Raw genomic sequence first — 22,474 nt, 5'->3', positions numbered from 1 at the left:
AAAAATAATTAAGTATAATTTCATAATAATAATAAGTTGATGATATAAGAATAAATACATATATATAATTTACATAAAATTATATTCTATTAAAAAATACGACAATGTATTTATAAAAAATGAAAAAATATAAATTTTAGCTTAATAATTTGTACAAATTTAAATATGCTATCTATTTGAAATGTTACTTCAGTTACAACATGTATATAGTAATAAATTTCATTTAATAAATTTAAATATAACATTATACATAAACAATATATATTCAAAATATATTCATTTTTATGCTAATATAATACATTTTTGCATTAATACATTATTAATATATTATAGCATTAGGTGCCATTGTAACAATACATTATTAATATTGAATTTTATTAATTATTAGTGTTAAGCAAATATTATTTAAATTGGATGATTTTTAAATTGGAAAATATATAAATTAAAAATACATAAGTAATGTATTTTCATATAACATAATAAAATAAAAAGTTACCATAAATTATTCCCAGTTTTGATCACAAAACATTAAAAATTTGTTTCCAATAAAATATATTCCATTCTTTGGTACCTCGTGCTATTATTTTCATTTAAAATATCATTTAATATTTATAAATACATAAATAATCTACACTGGAGGAGGAGGTGCTTTTCTATGTATTTTGTTAGAGCTGGTAGCACTACATTGTGATTCAGCAATGGATCTACCATCAGCTTCATCTCTTCGACATAATTCTGATTCGTTTTGTATCCAATTTTGATTTTGATTATGATTTGTTCGTGTTGATTGATTTTCTTCATTTCCAGAAACAGAACTTACTTCTCCTAATAACTTTGATAAAGATGGTGCCAATCCTAATCCTAAATTTCGCTCATGATATACTTCTGAAATTGTAGGTGTTAATTCACGAGTTAAACTCGTAAGAGATGTAGCTACATTCCTTAAATTTTGATTATGTGTTTCTGTAGATTGTGTAGAATCAGTCTGAGAACAAATATCCTCAGTTGTTGTTGGATGACGAGGTTTTCTTGGAGAATTTGATCCAATTTCTGTTCTAACACTTAATCTTTCTAGTACTGTTGCTGGTAAAGGTGGTAATGGTTGTCGTCTCAAAACTGTTGCATGACCATTATCCCAATCTGTTACTGAACTGCTTGAACTAGATCCTGGTCTTATGCTTTGATCAGGATAAAGATTTCTGATCCGTGTTTGATGATTTAAATTAAGTGCTACAGGAGGACTAGGAGTAAAAGCAACATCTGATTCACCTATAAAATATCATTTATGTAATTTTATGCTTATGTTTATTTAAATTCTTAAGCTGAATTATTTATACCTCCACCATTTTGACATGGTTGTCGTGATGTAGGAATTGGAACATTTGGTGGTTCCATAGTTTTACCATCCGGTTCACCTCGATGTCGAACATAATTTGCAAATGCACCTCCTAATCTAGGTCTTTCTATGACATTTTTTTCAATATGAGCAACAGAAGCTAAACTTTCCATTGAGCTACTAGAATCTAAAGTCAAACTTTTAGGTGCTTCTTGTGTATCTAATAACATAATTATGATTTAAATAATATAAAATATTTATTTACTTATATAATCACTAAAAATTTACCGAATAAAGCTAGAAGAGCTTGAAGAGCAAATTGAACAGCTCTTCGTGATGCTTGTTTTCCTGTTCTTAATGTAACTTCTGATTGACCAACTTCCATGAGATCAAAACCTAAACTTGCAAATAATTCATGGGATCCTGATGCTCTCCATACTTGAACTGGTAATGTAACTTCTTGACCTTCTGTTGCGCATGTAGCTCTTCTCATTGCAGCAATAACATCTTCTGCTGCTTCTGGTGCCTAAAAGAAGGAATATCTTTAATATAATAAATTATATTAAACTTATATTAATTATATTAAACTTTTGAATATGCAGATTTATATATTACCTGCAATAATCTAGCAAGTGCATGTAATGATGATGGTCCCAATCCTAATAATGCTTGCAAACTTGCACTACATCTTGTTAATCTTTCTTCAGGATCGCTTTGTGGAAAAAATACAGAAGATGGTATTCCATTTCCAGCAGGTTCAAATCTAAAACCTACTGACATTAAAAGTTCTCGCCAACCGGTGGCAGCACCTACTTTATTTTCAATGCTACGCTGTGTTGTATACATAGCATTTTTTTGACCACGATGTATTCGTTGTAATGATTTTTCTACTAAATGAAGTGTGACACGTAGTGCATCACGACTTTGTTCAGGACCTCCGCGTAATAATTCAGCAAGTGCTTGTCCCATTAAAGCAACCTAAATACATTTTATAAATAACTGTGTTAAATCTAATAAATTTTTTTCATAATTTATACCTTATTTGATAATCTTGCATCTCCTCCAATAAGTAACCATCCAGCCCAATTTGCAGGATGTGCAAAATGTCTTGTATGTTGGACTGTTTGCATAGCTTCTGCCAATGCTCTTGACGCTCTAGCACCTTGTAACATAGCACTATAAAATGCTCGTAATAATATACTACCAGCTGTAGGTGGAACTGCCCACATTCCTATAAGTACACATTGTGCTCCTGCATTTAATAAAGCTTTGGCTAAATTTTGTACACCATCTGATGTAGTAGTTGTATTTTCTGTACTATTCCAACCATGACCACTAGATATTACAACTAAACGAGCAGATATTCTTAATTTTGTAATATCTGAATAACTTAATAAATATTCTGGTCTTACAGAAGAATCTTCACAAGGATCTGCAGTTAATGCTAAACTAGCAGAATTCCAGAAAACTGGTACTGTTAAATGTACACATTCTGCATCAGGTAAAGATCTTAAAACTGTTGATCTTGTTGCTTCTGTACCTAAATAATAAAAATGAAAAAAAAAAAAATTTATTTCTATTTTTTTTTTTTAATTTCCTAAATTCAAATTGATATCTACCGGTTAAAGCACGAGCTTCTAATAATTCAGCAACTATTTCAGATTCTGTTTCAGTTGAAGTAACGCTTTCAGACCATCCATATTCTTCCCTAATTTCTTCAGGAAGCACAGGATTTCCTGCAACTAGTGCAGCTACTGTTGCACCTCCTTCTGGCATAGGAGTTTTTGACCGCTTTTTTAAAGCTGCTAGAGATGGTACCACTAATAAAGAAAATCTTTCACATAAATAATCTTCTCCAGGATTTGATTGTAAAGCTGGAAGTGGAGCTAAATATAATGATTTCTCCACTACCATAATTAATTCTTTTCTTGCAGGTGGTAAAAGATCTTCAAATGGTGCTAAAAGTAAATCATAAAGTACTTGAATTGGTAATGGTGATTGCCATGTAGGTCCTTTACTTCCTCGTCCCCATCGAGCACTTCCTGCTCGTGAACTAATTGAACCCACACTAAACAAACTGCTCAAACTATATGAACTAGCATTAAGATGATGTCCTCTTGATGGTATTTTTGTTTCTTCAACAAGTTCATTTGTTTCCTCTAAAAGAGCTTCTCGTGCTTGTAAAACTCGTTTCTCTAATCCTATACCATCATCTAAACTAGTGGAATGAAATCGCAATAATCCTCGACCAGGTGCTAAGCACCAAGCATGTAATTCACATCCTACTTCACTGAAATATGAAATTTATTAATCATTTTATAATATCATGCTTTATTTATATTATTTATTTATATAAATGTAAATTACCTATAATATAAAATAACTCCACGTTGTCTATCAATAATTTCGGAATAATGCGCAGCATCATCCAAACAATTACTTTTATTTCGTCTCGATCTTTCTGCCCAATTCAAAGCTTCTTCAGCTCTATTTAAACTAATTAGTACTTTTTGTAACATTCTGTATGTCTCTGATAATAATTCAGACTTATTTGGTTGTCCACAAGTTAGAGTTGAAGAAATTCCGTCTAATGATTCTAATAAATTTGCTGCTTTTTCTAAATGTTCTACAGCAATAATTGCCTCTCCAGCTTCCCAATGAACAAGACCAAGTCTATGTCTCAATCTAGCTGCTTCTTCTCTTCTTCCTAATCCTTCAGATAAAGATAATCCAGATTGTAAGTAACTCAAAGCTCGTGATAAATCACCACATAAATGATGAAGTCGACCTAAACTAGAAAATGCAGCTGCTCTTGCCGGTTGATCTCCAGCTGCTGCTGCAAGACTTAATGATTGTTCTTGTAATCTTATTGCTTCTTCAAATTGTCCTAAAGCTTCTTGAGTTATACCTAAATTTGCACAAGCTCTAGCTTGTAATCCAGCTGCATCTAAAGCTTCAGCAATTGAAAGTTCCAATTGGTGATGTCGTAATGCAGAATTTGGATCATCCATTAATAAATGAACAGCTCCTAATCCACTAGCAGCTTCTGCTTCTGCAGCTTTATCTCCAAGTCCCCTGGCAAGAGCTAATTGATGTGATAAACAACTAACAGCTTGTTCATGGTTACCTAATGCAGCATGTACTCGACCTACAATAAATTTAGATATCAACAATTTATAAAAAAATTAATAAATTAAAAAATTTTATACAAGATGTTTTAACAATTAAATATTATGTATTATCATATATCAATATATAAATCTATAAAGAAAAAAATATTAATATAATACAGTAAACACAGATAAATTTAAAATTTTATTAAAAAATTAAAAAAAAGTATAAAATATGAAAGAAATAATAACAGAGTCATGATTATTACAATAATTTAATAATCAAATAAATGAATATTTATTATAGAGTAACATTTATTTCTAATTTTTTCATGAAAATTGAAATAAAACAAAATAGAAATGAAGTTTGCAAAAAATAAATTCTATCTTTGATAGATACTTTGAAATGGAGAATTAATTTCTACATAAATAGAGTGATACTATTATTCTTTTCCTATTTTTTTGTTATTAATAAAATTTTATATAAAATTATATTTATATTTTAAAATTTTTTCTTAGTTAGAATATTTTGGCAATATTTAATCATTAAAACTTAGAACTTTAATATAATTTATTAAATATTAATTACCTAAATCTCCGTAAGCTGCGCCTCTCGATTCTGGACTATCAACTTCATGTGCAGCTACTAATCTTTTCTCAAAACAAACTAAAGCTTCTTGTAAATTTCCAGTTGCTTCCCGAGCTCGGCCTAAACCACGATATGCTCTTTCTTGTTCTCTTATACTTTTTAATTTTGTAGCAGCTGTTAATTGTTGTTCATGACATTTAATAGCTTCCTCTGGATCTCCTAAAGCTTCATAACAATCGCCTAAATTACCAAGTGCTCTTGCTTTATTCAATAAAGCTGTGCCTGTAGTTAATGGTTCTAAAGTCGCTAATTGTTGTTCAAAGTAACCAATTGCATCTTCATAATGTGCCATGTTAAGTCTAGCTATTCCCAAATTTCCTGTTTAAAGAAAAATAATTTGTAAATTCAAACAATTTATATATTATAAATAAAATTTACCTAAAGCTTGAGCTTCAACTCCTGAATCTGCTAATTCTTTTGCCCTTTCAAGCTGTTCTTGATAACATTTTACTGCATGAGTATATTGACCTAATGCCATATGTACTGCTCCTAAGTTCCCATGAGCTCTACATTCGCCACGTAAATCACTAGCTTCTTGTCTTAAAGTTAATTCTTGAGTATGAAATCCTAATGCTTTATCAAGATTTTTCATTGTCCGATGTGCAATACCTAAAGCTCCATAAGCAGCAGCTTCTAAACTACGATCACCTGCTTGTCGTGCTAAATTTAATTGTCGTTGATGCATTTTTATTGCTTCTTCAGTTTCACCAAGACGTAAAAGACAATCACCAATATTTCCCAAAGCACGAAATTTTCCAGCTAAATGTTTAGTCATATGTGCAATAGCTGTATAGGAATTTTATTTAAATTGTTAATTTAAAACAATATATATATATATATATATAAAATTTATTTTAATATTTTTAAGATATAATCGTAAGATTATAAGATATAAATATATATATTTAATTGTAAGATTTTCTTACCTAAATAATATTTTTGACATTCTAGAGCTGTGTCTAAATTTTCAAGAGCTAAATGTGCTAATCCTAAATTACAATAAGCTCTTCCCATTCCAGATTTATCCTGTAAATCTTTAGCTAATGCTAAATCTTGATCATAGTATCTAACAGCTTCACGATGATTACCTAAACAATAATGAGCATAACCTAAGAAATGACATGCTTTAGCTTCGCCTTCCACGTCATGTAACTCCTGAGATAACATAAGATAATTTTCATAATATGGAACAGCTTCTTCAAATCTGCCACGAGATGATAAACAATTGGCAAGATTAAGCAAAGCACATGCTTCACCAGCTGTATCTTTTAATTCACGTGCTATAGCTAAATGTGCTCTATAATGTCTTAATGCTGCTTCATGACCTTGTACTGCCTGATATGCTACTGCTAAATTTCCATGTGTACTAGCTTCTGAACTACGATCATTAACCTATTAAGTAATTTTATAATATATATATATATATAATAAATTTATAATAATATATTTTTACAAAAGTTTATTTTCAATTTTTTTATTTTAATTTCTAATTTACCTCTTTGCTTATTGTTAATTCTTGTTTATGATATTTAATAGCTTGTTCATAATATCCTAATGCATTATAAGCATTTCCAATATTTCCATATGCTCTACCCATACCAGCTTTATCTCCTAATGATCTAGCAATTCCTAAATGAGCTTGATGTAATTTAAGTGCAGCTTCATGTTCACCAAGTAATTGATAAACTATTCCTAAATTACTACATGCTCGTCCTTCAGCAATTTTGTCTTTTGTAGCTAATGCAACATCAAGTTGCCTCTGGTGCCATAGTTTAGCCTGTGCAAGATCACCTACAAATGCATATAAAAGAATTGTAATAATAAATAACATTATTAATTATAATATAATAAAATTAATTATAATAAATGAAATTAATTTTTTATTGATTTTTATGTTAAATATTTGTTATTTCTAAAAATTCACCTGCACATCTTGCAGCATGACCCAGCCCAGCATATGCTCTCATTTCTATTGCTCTATCACCAAGTTCTTGAGCTATTCTTAGAACATTTTCATGATAAGCCATTGCTTGACCAAAATTTCTTCGATAATGATGAGATGAACCTAAATTGCTAAAAGCTCTTGCTTCTTCTACACGATCTCCTAAGCGTCTTGCTATTCTTAAATGCTGTGTATGACAATCAACAGCACTTTCAAATTCTCCCATTGCTAAATAAACTGCTCCCACATTTCCTATTTCTCGAGCTTCCTGAAGTCGATCTCCCATTTGTTTTACTAATTGTACACATTGTTTATGAGATGCAAGTGCATTTGGTAAATCACCAATAGCTGTATAAACGTGACCGAGGCTAGTTAAAGCAGACGCTGCAGCCTGAGTATCTTTGCACTTCATAGCTAAAACCAATTGATACCTGTGTGCTGTTAAAGCTTCCTTAAAACTGCCCTTGCTAAAATATGCTGAGCCCAGATTTCCATGAGCTCGACATTCACCCTGTGTATCTCCTAAAGATCGTGCCACACCTACAAACATTTTCAAAATTTAAAAAAAAATGTTCTATTTAATTAAGTATTTATTATTTTATTTATTCTTAATATTTACCTAAATCTTGTTGCATATAATTGATAGCTTTATCTAAAGAATTTAGTGCCCAATATGCGCTAGATAGAGCAGAAAATACAGAACCTCTTAATTTTAAACTACAAGATCCAATAGTAAGTGCAGCTTCTAATACTCCAGCTGCTGCTTTATATTGTCCTGCTCCAAGAAGTTCTTGACCAACAACAGAAATGACAACAAAAGGAGATTCATCAAGTTTCATTGCACGTAATTGTTGAAATGTTGGTTCTAACGTTGGACGTAATGGTGATTTTAATGATGCTTCCACAAGACCAGACAAAAGTTGACAATTGGAAGGATCATGTGCCAAACCTGTACTAAAGGCTACAAGAGCCTCTCCATGTCTTCCTAGACATTGTAATGCAACTCCTTGACGATAGTATGCCTAATAGATATATAATAATTTAAGACTTTATTTTTAATAATAATTTAAGAAATAAAAAAGAAAATTTTAATTTACCTTTGGCCATTGAGGACTAAGTTCAGTGGCTCTGACAGCATCTTGAAGAGCAAGTGCAAATAAACCCATTTTAAGCCGGGCAGCTGACCTGTTTGAATATAGCACATGGCTAAGTGGATCCAAAGCAAGGGCTTCTGTGTACAAACTTGCAGCAAGAGCATAATCACCATTTTGACATGCTGCATTGCTACGACGTACAGTTTCTAAAAATAAAGATCTTGATCCAGCGGCCAAGGCCGACGTACCTTCGGGCTCCACCTTAAAAATTTATAAAAAATTGCATTATGTTGTTACTATGACTATTATATTAATTGAACTTTTTAAATATAATTTTTGATAAAATTATGTTTAATAAATAAATAATTTGTTAAATAAATTCTACAAATTTAAAAAAATTTATTTTATTACTTTCATTTATTTTTTTAAAATTCAATATTTAATTATTGAATTATTAAAATTAAGATATTATTTTATAAAAAATATACAATTATATAATTTTTAATATAAATGTTATAAATTTTTAATAAGTTTTTTTTATTTATGTATATTTTAAAAAATTATATATTTAATATATATATTTAATGAATCATAATTTATTATTATATTTTAAATTATCAAAATTTGTAATGAATAAAAAAATAAAAAACACAAAAATTTTAAAAATTATATAATTTTAATTCTAAAATATAATAATGATATTCGTCATCATATGTCATAGAATTTTGCTATTACCTCAGAGATATCCCTATGAGACATTGCTTAAGACGAGCAGGTAGCATCCTCCTGCATGAGCATTATCTGTAGCAAGAGAGCTTCATTAGATAAAACTACACATTTTAGAATATAAGACCTTTCTAGGTCTTTTCGCATCACTTTTCTTTTTTTTCTTTTTTTTTTTTTTGATTCACATTTATTTTTTATAGATACTACTTTCAAATTCAGACAGCACTCACCGGATACACGCTGACATTAACTACTTCGTTCCAATAATCAGAATGTTCGCTAGGATAGATGAATTGATTCGGTTAATAAAAAAGGAGGGAGGAAGGCGTCTTAGGAGGGCACCCACTGCATTCCTTAAACACAGCCATCTTGGAATGTGACCCCAGGCCCCCCCTTAGGCCCAGAGTGGCCGGCACTGTCTGCTTCTTTACTTACTTTGTGTTTGGATCTTACATACACAATTTATAAATATTGTATGTATATATATATATATATATATAGGATATTAATATATTCGTAAAAAATCTTTGGAGAATCAATTCTAAAGGTCAAAATAAACATAAAAATTGGTATATATAAAAATCGATTAAGGTTTATTCATTAAATTATAAATAATTTAATTTTATGTTAGATAAAACAAAATAAAATAATATGTGATGAAAATAAAAATATTTTATTTTATCTAATTAAAAAAATATATATATATAACTTAATAAATAAGTTTTAACCGACATTTTTATATGCTAATTTTTGTATTTATTTTAATCTCTAGAATTAACTATTTAAAAATATATTATGAATATATTAATATTTTAAATCTTTATAATAATATAAATAAATGCACTTATAATATATTATAATAAGTAGAAATATATATAAATTCACATGCCAAAATAATATGATATATAAAAATATGATTTTATAAAGTATTCTAAAACACTTATAATTTCAATTATTTGCATTTTATATAAATTTTATATAAATATCAATATTATATAAGATATACAATACAACATACAAATAATAATATGTAATAAGTAATTAATAAATTTGAAATTTGTATTAAGAAATTATTTAAAAATGCAACATTTTTTATCAAAAAAATATTTCAATCATTTATATTTATAAAATAATAAAAATTATTTATTTCATTTATAAAATATATGAAAAGAAAAAAAAGAGAAGTAGGAAAAAAACAAATTGTTTCTTTATGTATAAAAATATTTTACAATTTCTATACAAATTTCCTATATTTTAAAAATTATTATTATATCATACAATTATAATAATATAATACAATATATTATATAATATTATTATATTATATAATTATTATATTATATATATTATTCTATCAGGTTTATATATATAAAACTTTTAAAAATAACTGTAAAGTTATATATTTCACTGTATAAATAATACAATGTACTATGAATCATTGTGTTTCAATGAAAGCAATAAATAATTTGCATTTATTATGAAATCATTTTAAAGGAACTTCTTCATGTTTATCTGTATTCTTAAACTTCACAGCCATTATAATTTAACTTTTATATTTAATTAATATGTGTATATATATTATACACACACACATACATACACATATATATACATATATATATATACATGTATATATATAACAATATCTGAGCGAAGCATCATCATATTTAGTGTAATATAAATATATATGAAGTTAATTCTAATTAATAATCTTTTACAATCTCTTAATAAATTTAAATGGCTAATTATAAAATTTTAATTATATAAGTATTACTAAATTGAAAAAATCAACTATTTTTCTTCGCTCATATAATAAAAATTTTTTTATTATTTTCATAATTTTAATTAACATTTTTTTATATTTTTGTATTAAAATTTTAAAATATTTCTTAGAAAGATATATATATATATATAGTTTATACATACAAAACACTTTTATAATATAAATATTTGTTTTAATATAATATAAATATTTATTAAATGTATAGGAATGTCTAATAATAGTTAGAAAATAAAACATTAAATAAAATTTATAAACTAATGTTTATAATCAACATAAAGACAATATCTTTTAATAAAATTGAAATTGTGAATTAAATTCACATTATGTTTTCTTCTCTATATAAATCATCCATATTAAATAAAAATTTATATAAAAATATATGTATTTATATATAATGGAATTTGTGCTTGTACAAATGTAGCTTTCAATAACAAAAAATTAATATCAAAATTGAAAATCTTCAATATATTTTTTTAATTTTTATCAATAAAATAAATATAATAAAATATATATATAAATTTTGGTATATATTATGTTTAAAATAAAAATGTTTTAATCATGTACTGTTACAGACATGTTATTAAATAAATATAAAAAAAAAAACAATATAATAATACCATTATGAAAACTACATTTGCAATAACATTTTAAAATATGCAATTATAAAATAAATAATTTTCAAGGCCAAATTCTATCAAATAATTCTTTGAAAGAATCATAAATCATAAATGTTATGGCAACATCTAAACATACTCTGCTTAATCTTGGAATAGTTCCTTTATAAAATGCCATTGGACCTTCATTCATCCATATTTGTCTCACACAATCTAAACTATTTTTATATTTTGCGGCTTCTAAGCCCTGAAAATATGATATATTTTAAATGTGATGTATATTGATAAAACAAAATTTATAACTTAATCTTTATCAAATGTTATTGTTCTAGTACTTGTGTAAAAATGATATGTCAGAAATGATATACTGTTATATCCAATATATCCATTAAAGATTAATAACTATAAAAATGAAATATTTACCTGCATTCTGGTTTTTACAACATCAATTGGAGTGTTTCCAAAAACAGAACATGCTCCAGCAATTGCACCAAAAATACCAGTAACTACTTTTGGTATAACTACATCTTTATCTCCACCTCTATACCAATCTTTCAATGTTTCTATAGTACAAAATCTAATTGCTTGATTCGATGATTGTTTTAAAATTGTAGGAACTAATCCTTGATATATGCCTCTGATACCTAATAAGTAAGAAATTAAAGAATTTACATCATGCATTAAATATAATTTATATATATTACCATACATTTCTATATCATAAACAAAAATGATATTACAAAACTATACACATTGCGCGAATTCAGCACATTATGCGAAAATTATTGGTACTAATACTCTTTATCTTAAACGCCACGAACTATGTATTCACATATTAATAGAAAAACGTCACATTGCATCACATCATTAGTTCCCAAATCTCCACGAATAAGCTAACCTATTCCCCTTACTATAACTTACTATATTAGCTGTATCATCACATATTTTATGCGACCATATTTTTTCTACTGCTGGCAAACTTGCTTATAATTACTATGTACATATGATTAGAATTTATATAATGTTACATAATATAATAAAAAATGCATAAATATGTATAATATAATAAAAAAATGTGTAAAATATGAATATCATAAGATTAAAAATAGAAAATTTAAGAAGCTATCATATATATATAAATTAAAAATCATATGCTAGTATAACATAACCTTATATAAAATTAATTTATAAGATAAATTTTTTATATCATTGATTATTCAATAATATGAAACATTAATTTTTTGAAATTATATGAAATTAAAAAATATATGAATAATGATTATAATTATATTTTAATATAAATTTTTTTTAATTGAAATAACTATTCTATTTACCATATTCTCTTGTGATCATTCCTACTCCATGAAGAAATCCTCTATATTTTGGATTAGGAGATCTTTGATCATTTATGAATTTTACTTTAATAGTTTCCATAGGAGTAACTGCAAAAATAGCTTCAGCTGTACCAGCACATAAACCTGCTAGAAAACTATTTTTTTTAGTAAGTTTTCCATCTGGACCTGCTAATAATTCTTTCATCTTTTCAAAAGAACCAAAGCGTACAGCTGATTTTGGTATTGAACCATAAAGTAATACTGAAAGACCTCTATATAAACCAAAAAATCCACGATTTTTTATAGTCTTTGTTATACAATCCCATGCTCCTGTATATTGCTTATCAATTCCACTTTTTGCATCAAGCTGTAATTGTGTTTTTACATATTCAGTTGGATAAGTAATACATATTTCTATACCACCAGTAATACCTCCTAAAAAATTTGTATGTCATTAATATTTCATATTATTTATTAAAAAATTATTAAAAATTGATTGAAAATAAAAATTCAATATAATATATATTAATATAATATAATATATATTAATAACGAAAAATATTACAAATTAAAAAATAAATTTTAATTTATGCTTTCGAAGTTAAATATTTCATATTTTTGATTCCATTATGAATTCAATTTTATCTTTTTTTCTTTTTTATTTTTAATATTTTTTTTATTTATTGCGATATTATATTTTAAAAAATTATTTAAGTAAAAATATTAATTGTATTAAAGAATTATTAAAATTATTAATATAAAAAATAAAAAAAAGTATATATATAATGTAAATACCAGCCACGATTCCTTTGACACCGCCTTTGGCAACCGCTGCAGCAACTCCAGTATCAGTAAGCCAAGGTCTATGAGGAAATGGATTATTTTGGAATGTTGAAGTTGTACTTGATTGTTGCAATAATTTATATATTAATAAACTAATATCCATCTTTTAAATCTATTTTTTATTACTAGCAGTCCGTTCTGTTAGACGTCAAATGTGAACTGAGTCGATTAATGTCAGTACTACATACTGACTCAGTACATTTCGATGCGCGTAGGTATCCCTTCCTTAATCAATTTCTTTTACTCACACTTACATTTTATAAGTGATGTCTTGTAATATTAACATAATGATAAAACAGGCGATTATGAGTGCAATGACCAAAATTTATTTTATATCAATAATATATTATTCTAATTTCAAATATCAAAAAATTTCAAAATAAATAATTTCAAAATATTTTAAATCAAAGCATGATTTTATAGATTATATTTATAATCTTTTTATACATCATATTTTATAAATTTTTCTTTTTATTTAATTTAATATTAATATTTTTATTAATCAATAATTTATAATATAATAATAATATAATAATAATCATAATAATATTAATTATGTACTAATATAATTTTTAAAAAGTTTTAAAACTATTTTTTTTTATTATATTAATATTAAAATATTATTAAAATAATCAAAATTAATGATTAGGAATAAAATAAATTATTTATTTAATTCACTTAATAATTAAATATATTTCATTTTATTTTATAATATTTTTAAACAGTGAAATATTTCAGATTAATTTGATCTACATTAATAAAAAGCCATTTTAAATTTCTTATCAATATTATGAATTTCATTATATGATCACATGACATATATTTCAACAGTTAAAATTAAGTAGATATCAAGAACTATTTTTTATTTCTTGTTATATAAGATCAATCATCATATACAAATAAGAACATGTAAAAGAGGGAATGATTATGAAAAGATAGGAATGCTTTTTCATAATAGATAAGTTTTTATATTAAGTAGTTATATTGTAATTTTGATAAATGTATAAATTTGTATTAAAATGTATTTTATTTTCTATTTAAATTTTAACATAAAGTTTTATTATTATATTCAAAGTTTAAAAAATTCTAAAAATGATAAAAATGGATATCTTCTGAATCTACAAATATATGTCGCGATTTGTCATTAATTTACATGTTACCATCCAGGTGTTGTGTTTGCTAAACGTCTCATACGTCTAGAACAAAAATCATTAAAACATTGTAATCATGAATTAATTTTTATAGATTATAATTATATAAGCATAAATTATATAATATTTACCGTGTATTTCGATCTTGATCGCGTATTTTCTTTTCCATTTCTGCATCTGTTAGCGTTTCTAAAAATGGTGCCCATTGATCAGCTTCTGAAGGTGGTCTGAAAGGTACCTCTACTGTGGGTAAAGGTGCTTCAGAAAATGCATAAGTTCTTTGGTGCCATGATAATTGTCCACGTACACTATATAATAAATGAATTTTATTGAAATTAATATTAATGAATTTTAGTAATATATTTTATAAAATATGCAAATAATTTATATTTACCTATAAGCAATAGCAGTAACAAATTCACCACCAAGTCCTAATTCAGCACAAAGTTTCATTGCAAATTTTTCAGGATTGTTTTCTTTTTCAGACATATCCCATTCTACTTGATCTACTAAAGATGTATTGCCTACATGTATATTTAATTTAATTATAACTCGTTGATCACATTGATCTTCTAATATTGTTTCTTGTGGAAAAGCTTCTATTTGTTGTCTTATAGCTTGTGCAATAGCTGGTACAAAACTTAATGGATTTAAATCTAAATCATCACATAATACTTCAGCAAATTGTTCTGGAGTTATAAGACTTTCTGAAAAGAAAAATTTGTTTTATTATATATATATATATATATATATATATATATACATAGATATGATTGTATATAATCTAACTAATGAAGATAGATATAAAGATTATAATTGATATAAATTTAAAATATAAATTTATAATTGTGGATAATAAAATAAAAAAAATTTATATTTTAATTTAATTAATTTACCTAAATATACCTATATAACTTAATTTATTATCAATTATTTCTAATTTACTATCTCTAAATGCTTAATAATTTGAATATTTAAAAAAAAGTTTATATTATAATCAATATTTTATAACATTAAATAATATTTGAATTCTCTATCTCTTCCAAATATTAATCGATTATTATTTTGTTAATTGAAATATTTGCAGTTTTTAATTAATTTTACATTTTTTTGACTATATATTTACACACACTCACTTTATGTGCATGCACGCATAAAATTTTTTAATATAAATTAATTTTTATATCATATAAAAGATTATATTAATTTTAACATATATTTTATTATATGATTACAATTAATAATAAATCATACCATTTTTATTCCATGTAAAAGTATCTCTCAATTTTTGTCCTTCAATTTCCATATCTAAACGGATTGGAACTAACATTTCTTGTTGAGCTGCATTTTCCAAATTTGCTGATGGATCTGTGTCATCAAAACTAAAAAAATATATAAAGATATTAATTAATTATTTCATATTTATTATAATATTAATAATATTGATTAACAATATTTAATTATATTTGTTTTATATATGAATTATCAATTTTTATAAAATAAATTTTTATAAAATAAAAATTATCTTTCAAATATATGTTTATATATGGAAAAGAAAAAATTTGTTGTCATAATATTTACCATAAAGGAAATGTCCTGACTTTTTTATTATGAACTCTATTACGATTAATTGGTGTAGCTTGAGGTACAGCATCCAAATGTGAACTATTTGGTAAACTAGGCACCCAAGGCATTGATTTTTTTGATTTTCCTTCCCTAGGAGCTGGAGGTTCTGTTGAATGTACTGATACAGCTTTATATTTATCATCATTGCCTTCAATAATATCTTCTACTTCACTAGCTCTTAAAAGAGATACACTAGATGCAAGTACATGTTGACTTAATCCAAGTTCTACTAATTTTTTTCGTTCATCATTTGTAATAGATCTTCTAAACATTCCAGGATAACGTTTATATAATGATCCTCGAAATAGACGTAAATAATTGCCTACTTCAGATCCAATACAATAATATTCTCCATTTTCTTCCACTTGGAAACTTATAGGTTTATCACCATATGTACGCAAAGCCATTTTAATAGTTTTCTGTAAACATACAATATATATATATAATATATATATAGGTAATAATTAACAATAATATTTATTATAATGATATAACAATTATATAATATTATTAATAATATTAAAAATATAATTTTATATATTATATAAGCAACTATTAGCAAAAATAATATAAAAATGATTAAATTGATTAATTAATATAATAATTAAAAAAAATAATAAAAGATATGTTCATATAAATTATTAATTATTAATTTTTGTAATGATTTCTACAAATAATTTTAAAGATATAATTCATACAATAATTAGAATAATTTATAATATAATATTGTTTTATATTATTGTTTATATATTCATTTCACTTACATCAGTGTTTGACCGGTTACTTTACACTTTTCATCTGTCACAGATTTATTAACATTGTCGTAAACCTAACATAAAATATTTTTTTTATGATTGGTGATCTATAATATCCAAGTTTGTTTTCAGAAACCAGTCAGTATTTCACTAAAATTATATATATATATATATATATATATATATATATATATACACACATATATATATATATATATAGAAATATGTATGTAAAGAATTTACATTTAAAAAAAAATAATTTTTAAAATAATTTGATCAATTGTTGCCAATTTTTTTGTTTGTTATTTGTTAATTTATTAGTTTTAATTAGAGCCTAAAGCTATGTTTTAAAAAGTAATCACTACTACATAAAATATTATTCATAAATCTAAAGCCACATTAGACCTAACAGTTTTGATCTGTTTTCAATATTACACTACTTTTTTTAATAAAATGAGTTGCATTTTTATAACTTAAAAAAAACATAGTAATTAAATTTAAGTCTTATTATTATTTTTGTACAAATTTAATATAAATTATTTTAGTGTAAATATAAAATATCCCTAGAAAATCATATTTTTCCCTAACAATTATTACGGAATGTGGTAACAAGCAAGTTAGAGCAGGAGAAAATAATAAACGTAAGGCGTGTCGGCGTCTATTTTTTAATACTTTATAAATTAGCAGAAATATATATTAAATAAGCAATTTTATTATAATATATTTTAATAATATATTATACGAATTTCATACATAAAAGAAATGTTTCTTTTATTTTAAAATGTCACAGCAACAAAAAATTTTAAACATAGAAAATGTTTTATTGTTCATATTATTTTATGATTCGATAAAATTTCAATTTTAAGTCTGATATATTTTTTCGTATATGTGCTTGGTGTTTTGTTACGAGTGGAAAAGGGTATGTTCTTATGGGGTAATAGCAGGGCGGTTGCCTTTGCCGGGGAATGGAGACGGAGAGCGTAAAATCGGGGGCTAGCGAGCATAGCCATAGCCATCATAGTAGAACTTCTCAAAAACATCATCGTACTCACAGTTCTAAATCTCATCATAGACAACATTCACATAGAAGTACTAGGTATTTGAATATATTTAAAAAAAAATATAATTTAATTAAAATCATTTTTCATGATTTTTTTATTAATATAAATATTTTTTTAAAGGACAAATCGTAGTCAAAAAAAAGAAAGGCATAATTTAGATTCCACAGAAATGGCACCTTTTCAAACAACTGTTAATGTAAGAGGAGATAGTGTTGATAATTTAGGTCAAGAAGTTATAGAAGTACAAATTTTACCTCAAGATGAAAATTGGGGAGAAAATACTACAGCTGTCACTGGAAATACTTCTGATAGATCAGAATCAACTGAAGATGTGAGCCATTGGCCAAATGAGAATGATGGATCATTTAGTTCCTGTAATCGGTTTATGGGACCGGTTATAGCAATGATGCTTGGATTAAGTGCTTTTCTTAGTCCTATAACTATGGTTATATTGCCTAAATTAGGATTTTTTCCTGATTCTACAACTGTTTTAACTATGCAACAAAAGCTTCAATTATTATCTTGTAATGCTGAATGTAAAGGCCAATTACTAGGTTTAGCCTTTAAATTGGTGCTATTAGGTATTGGGAGTTGGGCTATATTTTTTCGCTCAAAAAATGCTACTATGCCACGTATATTTTTATTTAGAGCAGGGGTATTGCTCCTTACTACACTATGCATTTGTACTTATTGGCTATTTTATGTTGTTCAGGTAAATAATTTTATTAAATTATATATTAAGATTTATTCAATTATACATTTGTACGATATCATAAATTCTAGGTTACTGAGAGTGCTAAGACTGCTGCTAATGGTGAAATAACAGAATATAAAAATTTAGTAAATTATGCAGGTACTCTTGCAGATACTCTATTGTTCATTCATTATATTGCTGTTTTGTTAATTGAAATTCGTCATCAACAACCTATCTTTTATCTTAAAGTAAGTTTTTTATTAACATTTAATTTTTATATATTTTTTTATATTCTTTTTTAACAATAATGCAATTAAACTTAAAAATAATATTGATATTTAAGGTTGTAAGATCACCAGATGGTGAATCACGATCTTATGCAATTGGACAATTATCAATACAACGAGCAGCAGTATGGGTATTAGAAAGATATTATACAGAATTTCCTATTTATAATCCATATTTAGAAAGATTGCCAGTATCAAAATCTGGTAGAAAACAATCAAGTTTCAAATTTTATGAAGTTGATGGTGCAGTAACTGGTAGTGTTCAATCACGAGGAGGTAGTGGTGATAGATCAGTTATAACAACTCAAACTCGTCGTAGAGATTCCAGTCATAATGAACGTTTTTATGAAGAACATGATTATGAACGTAGAGTACGCAAACGTAGAGCTAGATTAATCACTGCCGCTGAAGAAGCCTTTGCTCATATTAAACGTTTGCATTCAGAAGTTGAATCTACTCCAAATCCTGGTCCTATGGATCCTATGGAAGCTGCACAAGCTGTTTTTCCATCTATGGCAAGAGCTTTGCAAAAATATTTAAGAGTTACGCGACAACAACCGCGTCATTCTGTTGAATCTATCTTAAATCGACTTGCTCGATGTTTAGCACAAGATGCAGCGCCACGTGCATTTTTGGAACCTTTTTTTGTAACCAGTCCTGTATTTTCAAATGAAAAAGAACGACAAAAACGATCGCATCATTGGGCTTTAGTCTGCGAGGGAGAATTGCCTTCGCGACCTCTTGCAAATGGTTGCGAATTTCAATTACGACAAGGTGAAGTAGCTTTGTTATGTACAGTATATCATTTACCTCATTTTCATCTTACAGAACAGCTTGCACATCCTAAATCTAATAAATTTTTATTAAGATTAAATTCTGAAACATCAGTTTAGTAATATATATAAAATCAGTAATTTGTTTTATATTTTACAAATTATCTTATATTCATTCATTCATTTATTCATTCATTCATTCATTCATTCATTCATTCATTTATTCATTCTCTCTCTCTCTCTCTCTCTCTCTCTCTCTCTCTCTCTCTCTCTCTCTCTCTCTCTCTCTCTCTCTCTCTCTCTCTCTCTCTGTGGATCGCTTACTCGCTCGCTCCTTTCTTCCTCTTCTCCCTAGTGAAATGAAAACAAAATTTATTAAAATTGAGTAATTTTTTACTGTATATAATTAAAACAAAATCACAATAATAACATATTATGTAAGTATTGTGAATTAAATATTATAGCATAAAATTGATATTGATTAATTCATACAAAAATAACGTGCTTGAAAATAGTTTTTTTAATATATATATTTTTAAGGAATAAAAATTTTGAAAATAATAAGATAGTTTTTTATACAAAATCACAAAAAGTGTTCACCTTAATAACATTTATAATTCTTTTTTAATGCAAATAATTGCAATATAAAAGGACAATATAACTTCTATTTATAATTAATAGAAAAAAAATTCAAATGATGTAAACATATGTGTTTTTTTCATTATTTTATATACTATTATTCATGTATTAATAAAGTTAAATATATTATATTCAGATAGATATATCTAAAGAAATTAAAATTTCTTAATAAGTATAAATAATCGAAAAATAAAAAATTGAATTTTTTAGCTTTTTTACCTTTTTTTTAAACTTTACAAAATTATTTTATTAATTATTATTTGATTTAAAATATATTGCAATTAATGCATTATTTATTACACATTTAATATTTAGAAATTTTCATTATATGAAAATTTATATTTATTTAAATCCATTATAATAATTTTTCTAAAAAATAGATAAAATATTAGCATTTCAAATAAAATATTTTAAATGAAAAAAAATATATACATTCCTATAATATATAATTTTTTTCATGATACAAAGAAAATTGAGTTTTTCATATATTTTCATATATATTTTTTCATATATAAATTTACATATTTACATTTAAAATATTTCGAAGTAAATAAAATAAAAATTTTATATAATTTTAGAATGTCATTGTTTTTATTTTATCAAAAAGTTATTTTAATAAAATATAGAAAAAGTTACAATTGTCAATAAATCAAACATTTTAAAATAAAACATTTTTAAGATTTTATATTTTACAAAAGATATATAATTAAATGAAATTTTTATAATTTATATACTTGATCTTATAATTTAAAATCTTCTTTGATTTATTATATGAAAGATTAAAAATGTTTTATATAACTATTAATATATTTGTCTTATTTTATTATTTTAATGTATTAGCATTTTAATATGCGATTATTAAATTTAAAAAAATATAAAAATTTTCAATTCACCATAACTATATTATATATTATATATTATTATATAATATATAATATTATTATATATTATATAATATATAATATATACTCATTATATATTATTCTCTTTCATTATTACAATTTTATATTATTTATACATAATTTTATGTATTCAATGACACTGGATGTATTAATTTTATTCATTTTTTGTATAATTTTTAAGTTAAATTATTATTTTGCATTTTATTTTGGAAGGCTGATAATGTTATATTATGTTTAAGACTGTGCTTGCTATTAAGAATCATGTACAGTAATATTATGTGTAATATTCGCTAAATATTCGTTAAAATATGTATATAAAGTACATCATTGCATATCAAATATATAGATATATGTAATGAAATAATTAGTATAATAATGAAACTTGTTATACAAAAAAATTTTAATGTTATAATACTCATTTTCTTTGCATTCCTGTTTAAGAATTAAATTTAGATATTAAAATATAAGATAATTTAATAAATGTAATATAAGTTGATATAATAAGTGTAAATTTATATATATCTATAAAAATATTTAACATATCATTAAAAAACAAAAAGAAATACATGTCTCTTGCCTTTATTCATAAGTTATATATTATTTAACATTGTAATAGATTTATAAAAGTGTAATAAGAATATTTGTATCTAAAAATATAAAAATTTTAATTTTACATTTTTTAAAGTACATGTTATTGTTATGAGTAACTATTTAAAATTTTTTTTTATATATGAATATAATAAATGTATTAATTAATGAACAAAATATATATCCTATACATAAATGTTATTTTGTGCATTATGTATGCACATGCGAACGCGTGTGTAATACATATAATTTTTTTTTCTTTCATTCCACTTAATACATACATGTTAATTTAATTTTTATAGATTGTTATATTTTGTAAAAAAAAAATATATGCACAAAATAAAACTTTGGTTTAATACGATATAGAAAAATAAAGATATTATTTATTATTTTCGTATTTATAAATCTTAAATTGTTTCATATAAAAAATTTAAATATATAGATGCTCAGAATTAAAAATTTTTTTCTCTAAATTTTACATGTAATATTTCTTATGAATTATTTTGAACAAAATAAGACAAGTGAATATTTTTATTTATTATTAATTTTTTTTTTATAAAAAATTCA

General features: G+C 24.9%; 4 protein-coding genes across 6 annotated transcripts; 1 reads left to right on the top strand and 3 right to left on the bottom strand.

The window, feature by feature from the left end:
- Nucleotides 1–431: 431 nt before the first annotated feature.
- LOC413955 (tetratricopeptide repeat protein 28) lies at nucleotides 432–9,354 on the bottom strand. Of its 3 annotated transcripts, XM_397392.7 has the most exons (16): nucleotides 9,088–9,354; nucleotides 8,867–8,932; nucleotides 8,135–8,392; nucleotides 7,657–8,059; nucleotides 7,020–7,577; nucleotides 6,591–6,886; nucleotides 6,022–6,487; nucleotides 5,474–5,881; nucleotides 5,036–5,413; nucleotides 3,704–4,484; nucleotides 2,956–3,626; nucleotides 2,374–2,876; nucleotides 1,952–2,314; nucleotides 1,625–1,862; nucleotides 1,338–1,556; nucleotides 432–1,269 (listed from the first exon to the last, which is right to left on the bottom strand). In XM_397392.7, exons 2-16 carry the CDS (start codon nucleotides 8,888–8,890, stop codon nucleotides 629–631), a joined length of 6,207 nt encoding a protein of 2,068 aa, XP_397392.5. In that variant the 5' UTR covers nucleotides 8,891–8,932; nucleotides 9,088–9,354; the 3' UTR covers nucleotides 432–628. The 3 variants fall into 3 exon arrangements, with proteins under 3 accessions (XP_397392.5, XP_006561237.2, XP_006561238.2); XM_006561174.3 differs by lacking the exons at nucleotides 8,867–8,932; nucleotides 9,088–9,354 and having other exon boundaries at nucleotides 433–1,269; nucleotides 8,135–8,222; nucleotides 8,302–8,392; XM_006561175.3 differs by lacking the exons at nucleotides 7,657–8,059; nucleotides 8,135–8,392; nucleotides 8,867–8,932; nucleotides 9,088–9,354 and having other exon boundaries at nucleotides 435–1,269; nucleotides 7,020–7,385; nucleotides 7,469–7,577.
- A 1,527-nt stretch (nucleotides 9,355–10,881) lies between these two features.
- Nucleotides 10,882–13,647, bottom strand: LOC412678 (putative tricarboxylate transport protein, mitochondrial). The gene is made up of 4 exons (XM_396134.7): nucleotides 13,384–13,647; nucleotides 12,589–13,023; nucleotides 11,678–11,898; nucleotides 10,882–11,501 (listed from the first exon to the last, which is right to left on the bottom strand). Exons 1-4 carry the CDS (start codon nucleotides 13,532–13,534, stop codon nucleotides 11,319–11,321), a joined length of 990 nt encoding a protein of 329 aa, XP_396134.2. The 5' UTR covers nucleotides 13,535–13,647; the 3' UTR covers nucleotides 10,882–11,318.
- Nucleotides 13,648–14,473: 826 nt separating this feature from the next.
- Nucleotides 14,474–17,113, bottom strand: LOC409566 (SWI/SNF-related matrix-associated actin-dependent regulator of chromatin subfamily B member 1). Its single transcript, XM_393072.7, has 6 exons — nucleotides 16,973–17,113; nucleotides 16,164–16,627; nucleotides 15,837–15,964; nucleotides 14,977–15,289; nucleotides 14,714–14,890; nucleotides 14,474–14,627 (listed from the first exon to the last, which is right to left on the bottom strand). Exons 2-6 carry the CDS (start codon nucleotides 16,613–16,615, stop codon nucleotides 14,588–14,590), a joined length of 1,110 nt encoding a protein of 369 aa, XP_393072.2. The 5' UTR covers nucleotides 16,616–16,627; nucleotides 16,973–17,113; the 3' UTR covers nucleotides 14,474–14,587.
- Nucleotides 17,114–17,560: 447 nt separating this feature from the next.
- On the top strand, nucleotides 17,561–19,933 carry LOC551508 (vang-like protein 1). Its single transcript, XM_623902.5, has 4 exons — nucleotides 17,561–18,059; nucleotides 18,145–18,736; nucleotides 18,808–18,966; nucleotides 19,062–19,933. Exons 1-4 carry the CDS (start codon nucleotides 17,929–17,931, stop codon nucleotides 19,896–19,898), a joined length of 1,719 nt encoding a protein of 572 aa, XP_623905.1. The 5' UTR covers nucleotides 17,561–17,928; the 3' UTR covers nucleotides 19,899–19,933.
- The last annotated feature ends 2,541 nt before the right edge of the window (nucleotides 19,934–22,474 follow it).

This window comes from Apis mellifera, linkage group LG2 (assembly GCF_003254395.2).
Source record: "Apis mellifera strain DH4 linkage group LG2, Amel_HAv3.1, whole genome shotgun sequence".
Taxonomy (NCBI): Eukaryota; Metazoa; Arthropoda; class Insecta; order Hymenoptera; family Apidae; genus Apis; species Apis mellifera.
The sequence above is the reverse complement of the archived record's forward strand: the minus strand, read 5'-3'. Positions and strand labels throughout refer to the sequence as shown.

Excerpts from the sequence above, each read along its gene's own strand:
- LOC413955 (XM_397392.7), bottom strand. The coding sequence starts at position 8,890 with ATGTCTCATAGGGATATCTCTGAG. Across the intron at positions 5,882-6,021 it reads ATGTCAAAAATATTATTTAG|CTATTGCACATATGACTAAA; the intron begins GTAAGAAAATCT and ends ATTCCTATACAG. Across the intron at positions 1,270-1,337 it reads ACCATGTCAAAATGGTGGAG|GTGAATCAGATGTTGCTTTT; the intron begins GTATAAATAATT and ends GATATTTTATAG.
- LOC412678 (XM_396134.7), bottom strand. The coding sequence starts at position 13,534 with ATGGATATTAGTTTATTAATATATAAATTATTGCAACAATCAAGTACA. Across the intron at positions 11,899-12,588 it reads AATGATCACAAGAGAATATG|GTATCAGAGGCATATATCAA; the intron begins GTAAATAGAATA and ends CTTACTTATTAG. Across the intron at positions 11,502-11,677 it reads TTGTAAAAACCAGAATGCAG|GGCTTAGAAGCCGCAAAATA; the intron begins GTAAATATTTCA and ends TCATATTTTCAG.
- LOC409566 (XM_393072.7), bottom strand. The coding sequence starts at position 16,615 with ATGGCTTTGCGTACATATGGTGATAAACCTATAAGTTTCCAAGTGGAA. Across the intron at positions 15,965-16,163 it reads GTCAGGACATTTCCTTTATG|TTTTGATGACACAGATCCAT; the intron begins GTAAATATTATG and ends ATATTTTTTTAG. Across the intron at positions 14,891-14,976 it reads GTTACTGCTATTGCTTATAG|TGTACGTGGACAATTATCAT; the intron begins GTAAATATAAAT and ends TTTATTATATAG.
- LOC551508 (XM_623902.5), top strand. The coding sequence starts at position 17,929 with ATGGAGACGGAGAGCGTAAAATCGGGGGCTAGCGAGCATAGCCATAGC. Across the intron at positions 18,060-18,144 it reads CATTCACATAGAAGTACTAG|GACAAATCGTAGTCAAAAAA; the intron begins GTATTTGAATAT and ends ATTTTTTTAAAG. Across the intron at positions 18,967-19,061 it reads AACCTATCTTTTATCTTAAA|GTTGTAAGATCACCAGATGG; the intron begins GTAAGTTTTTTA and ends TTGATATTTAAG.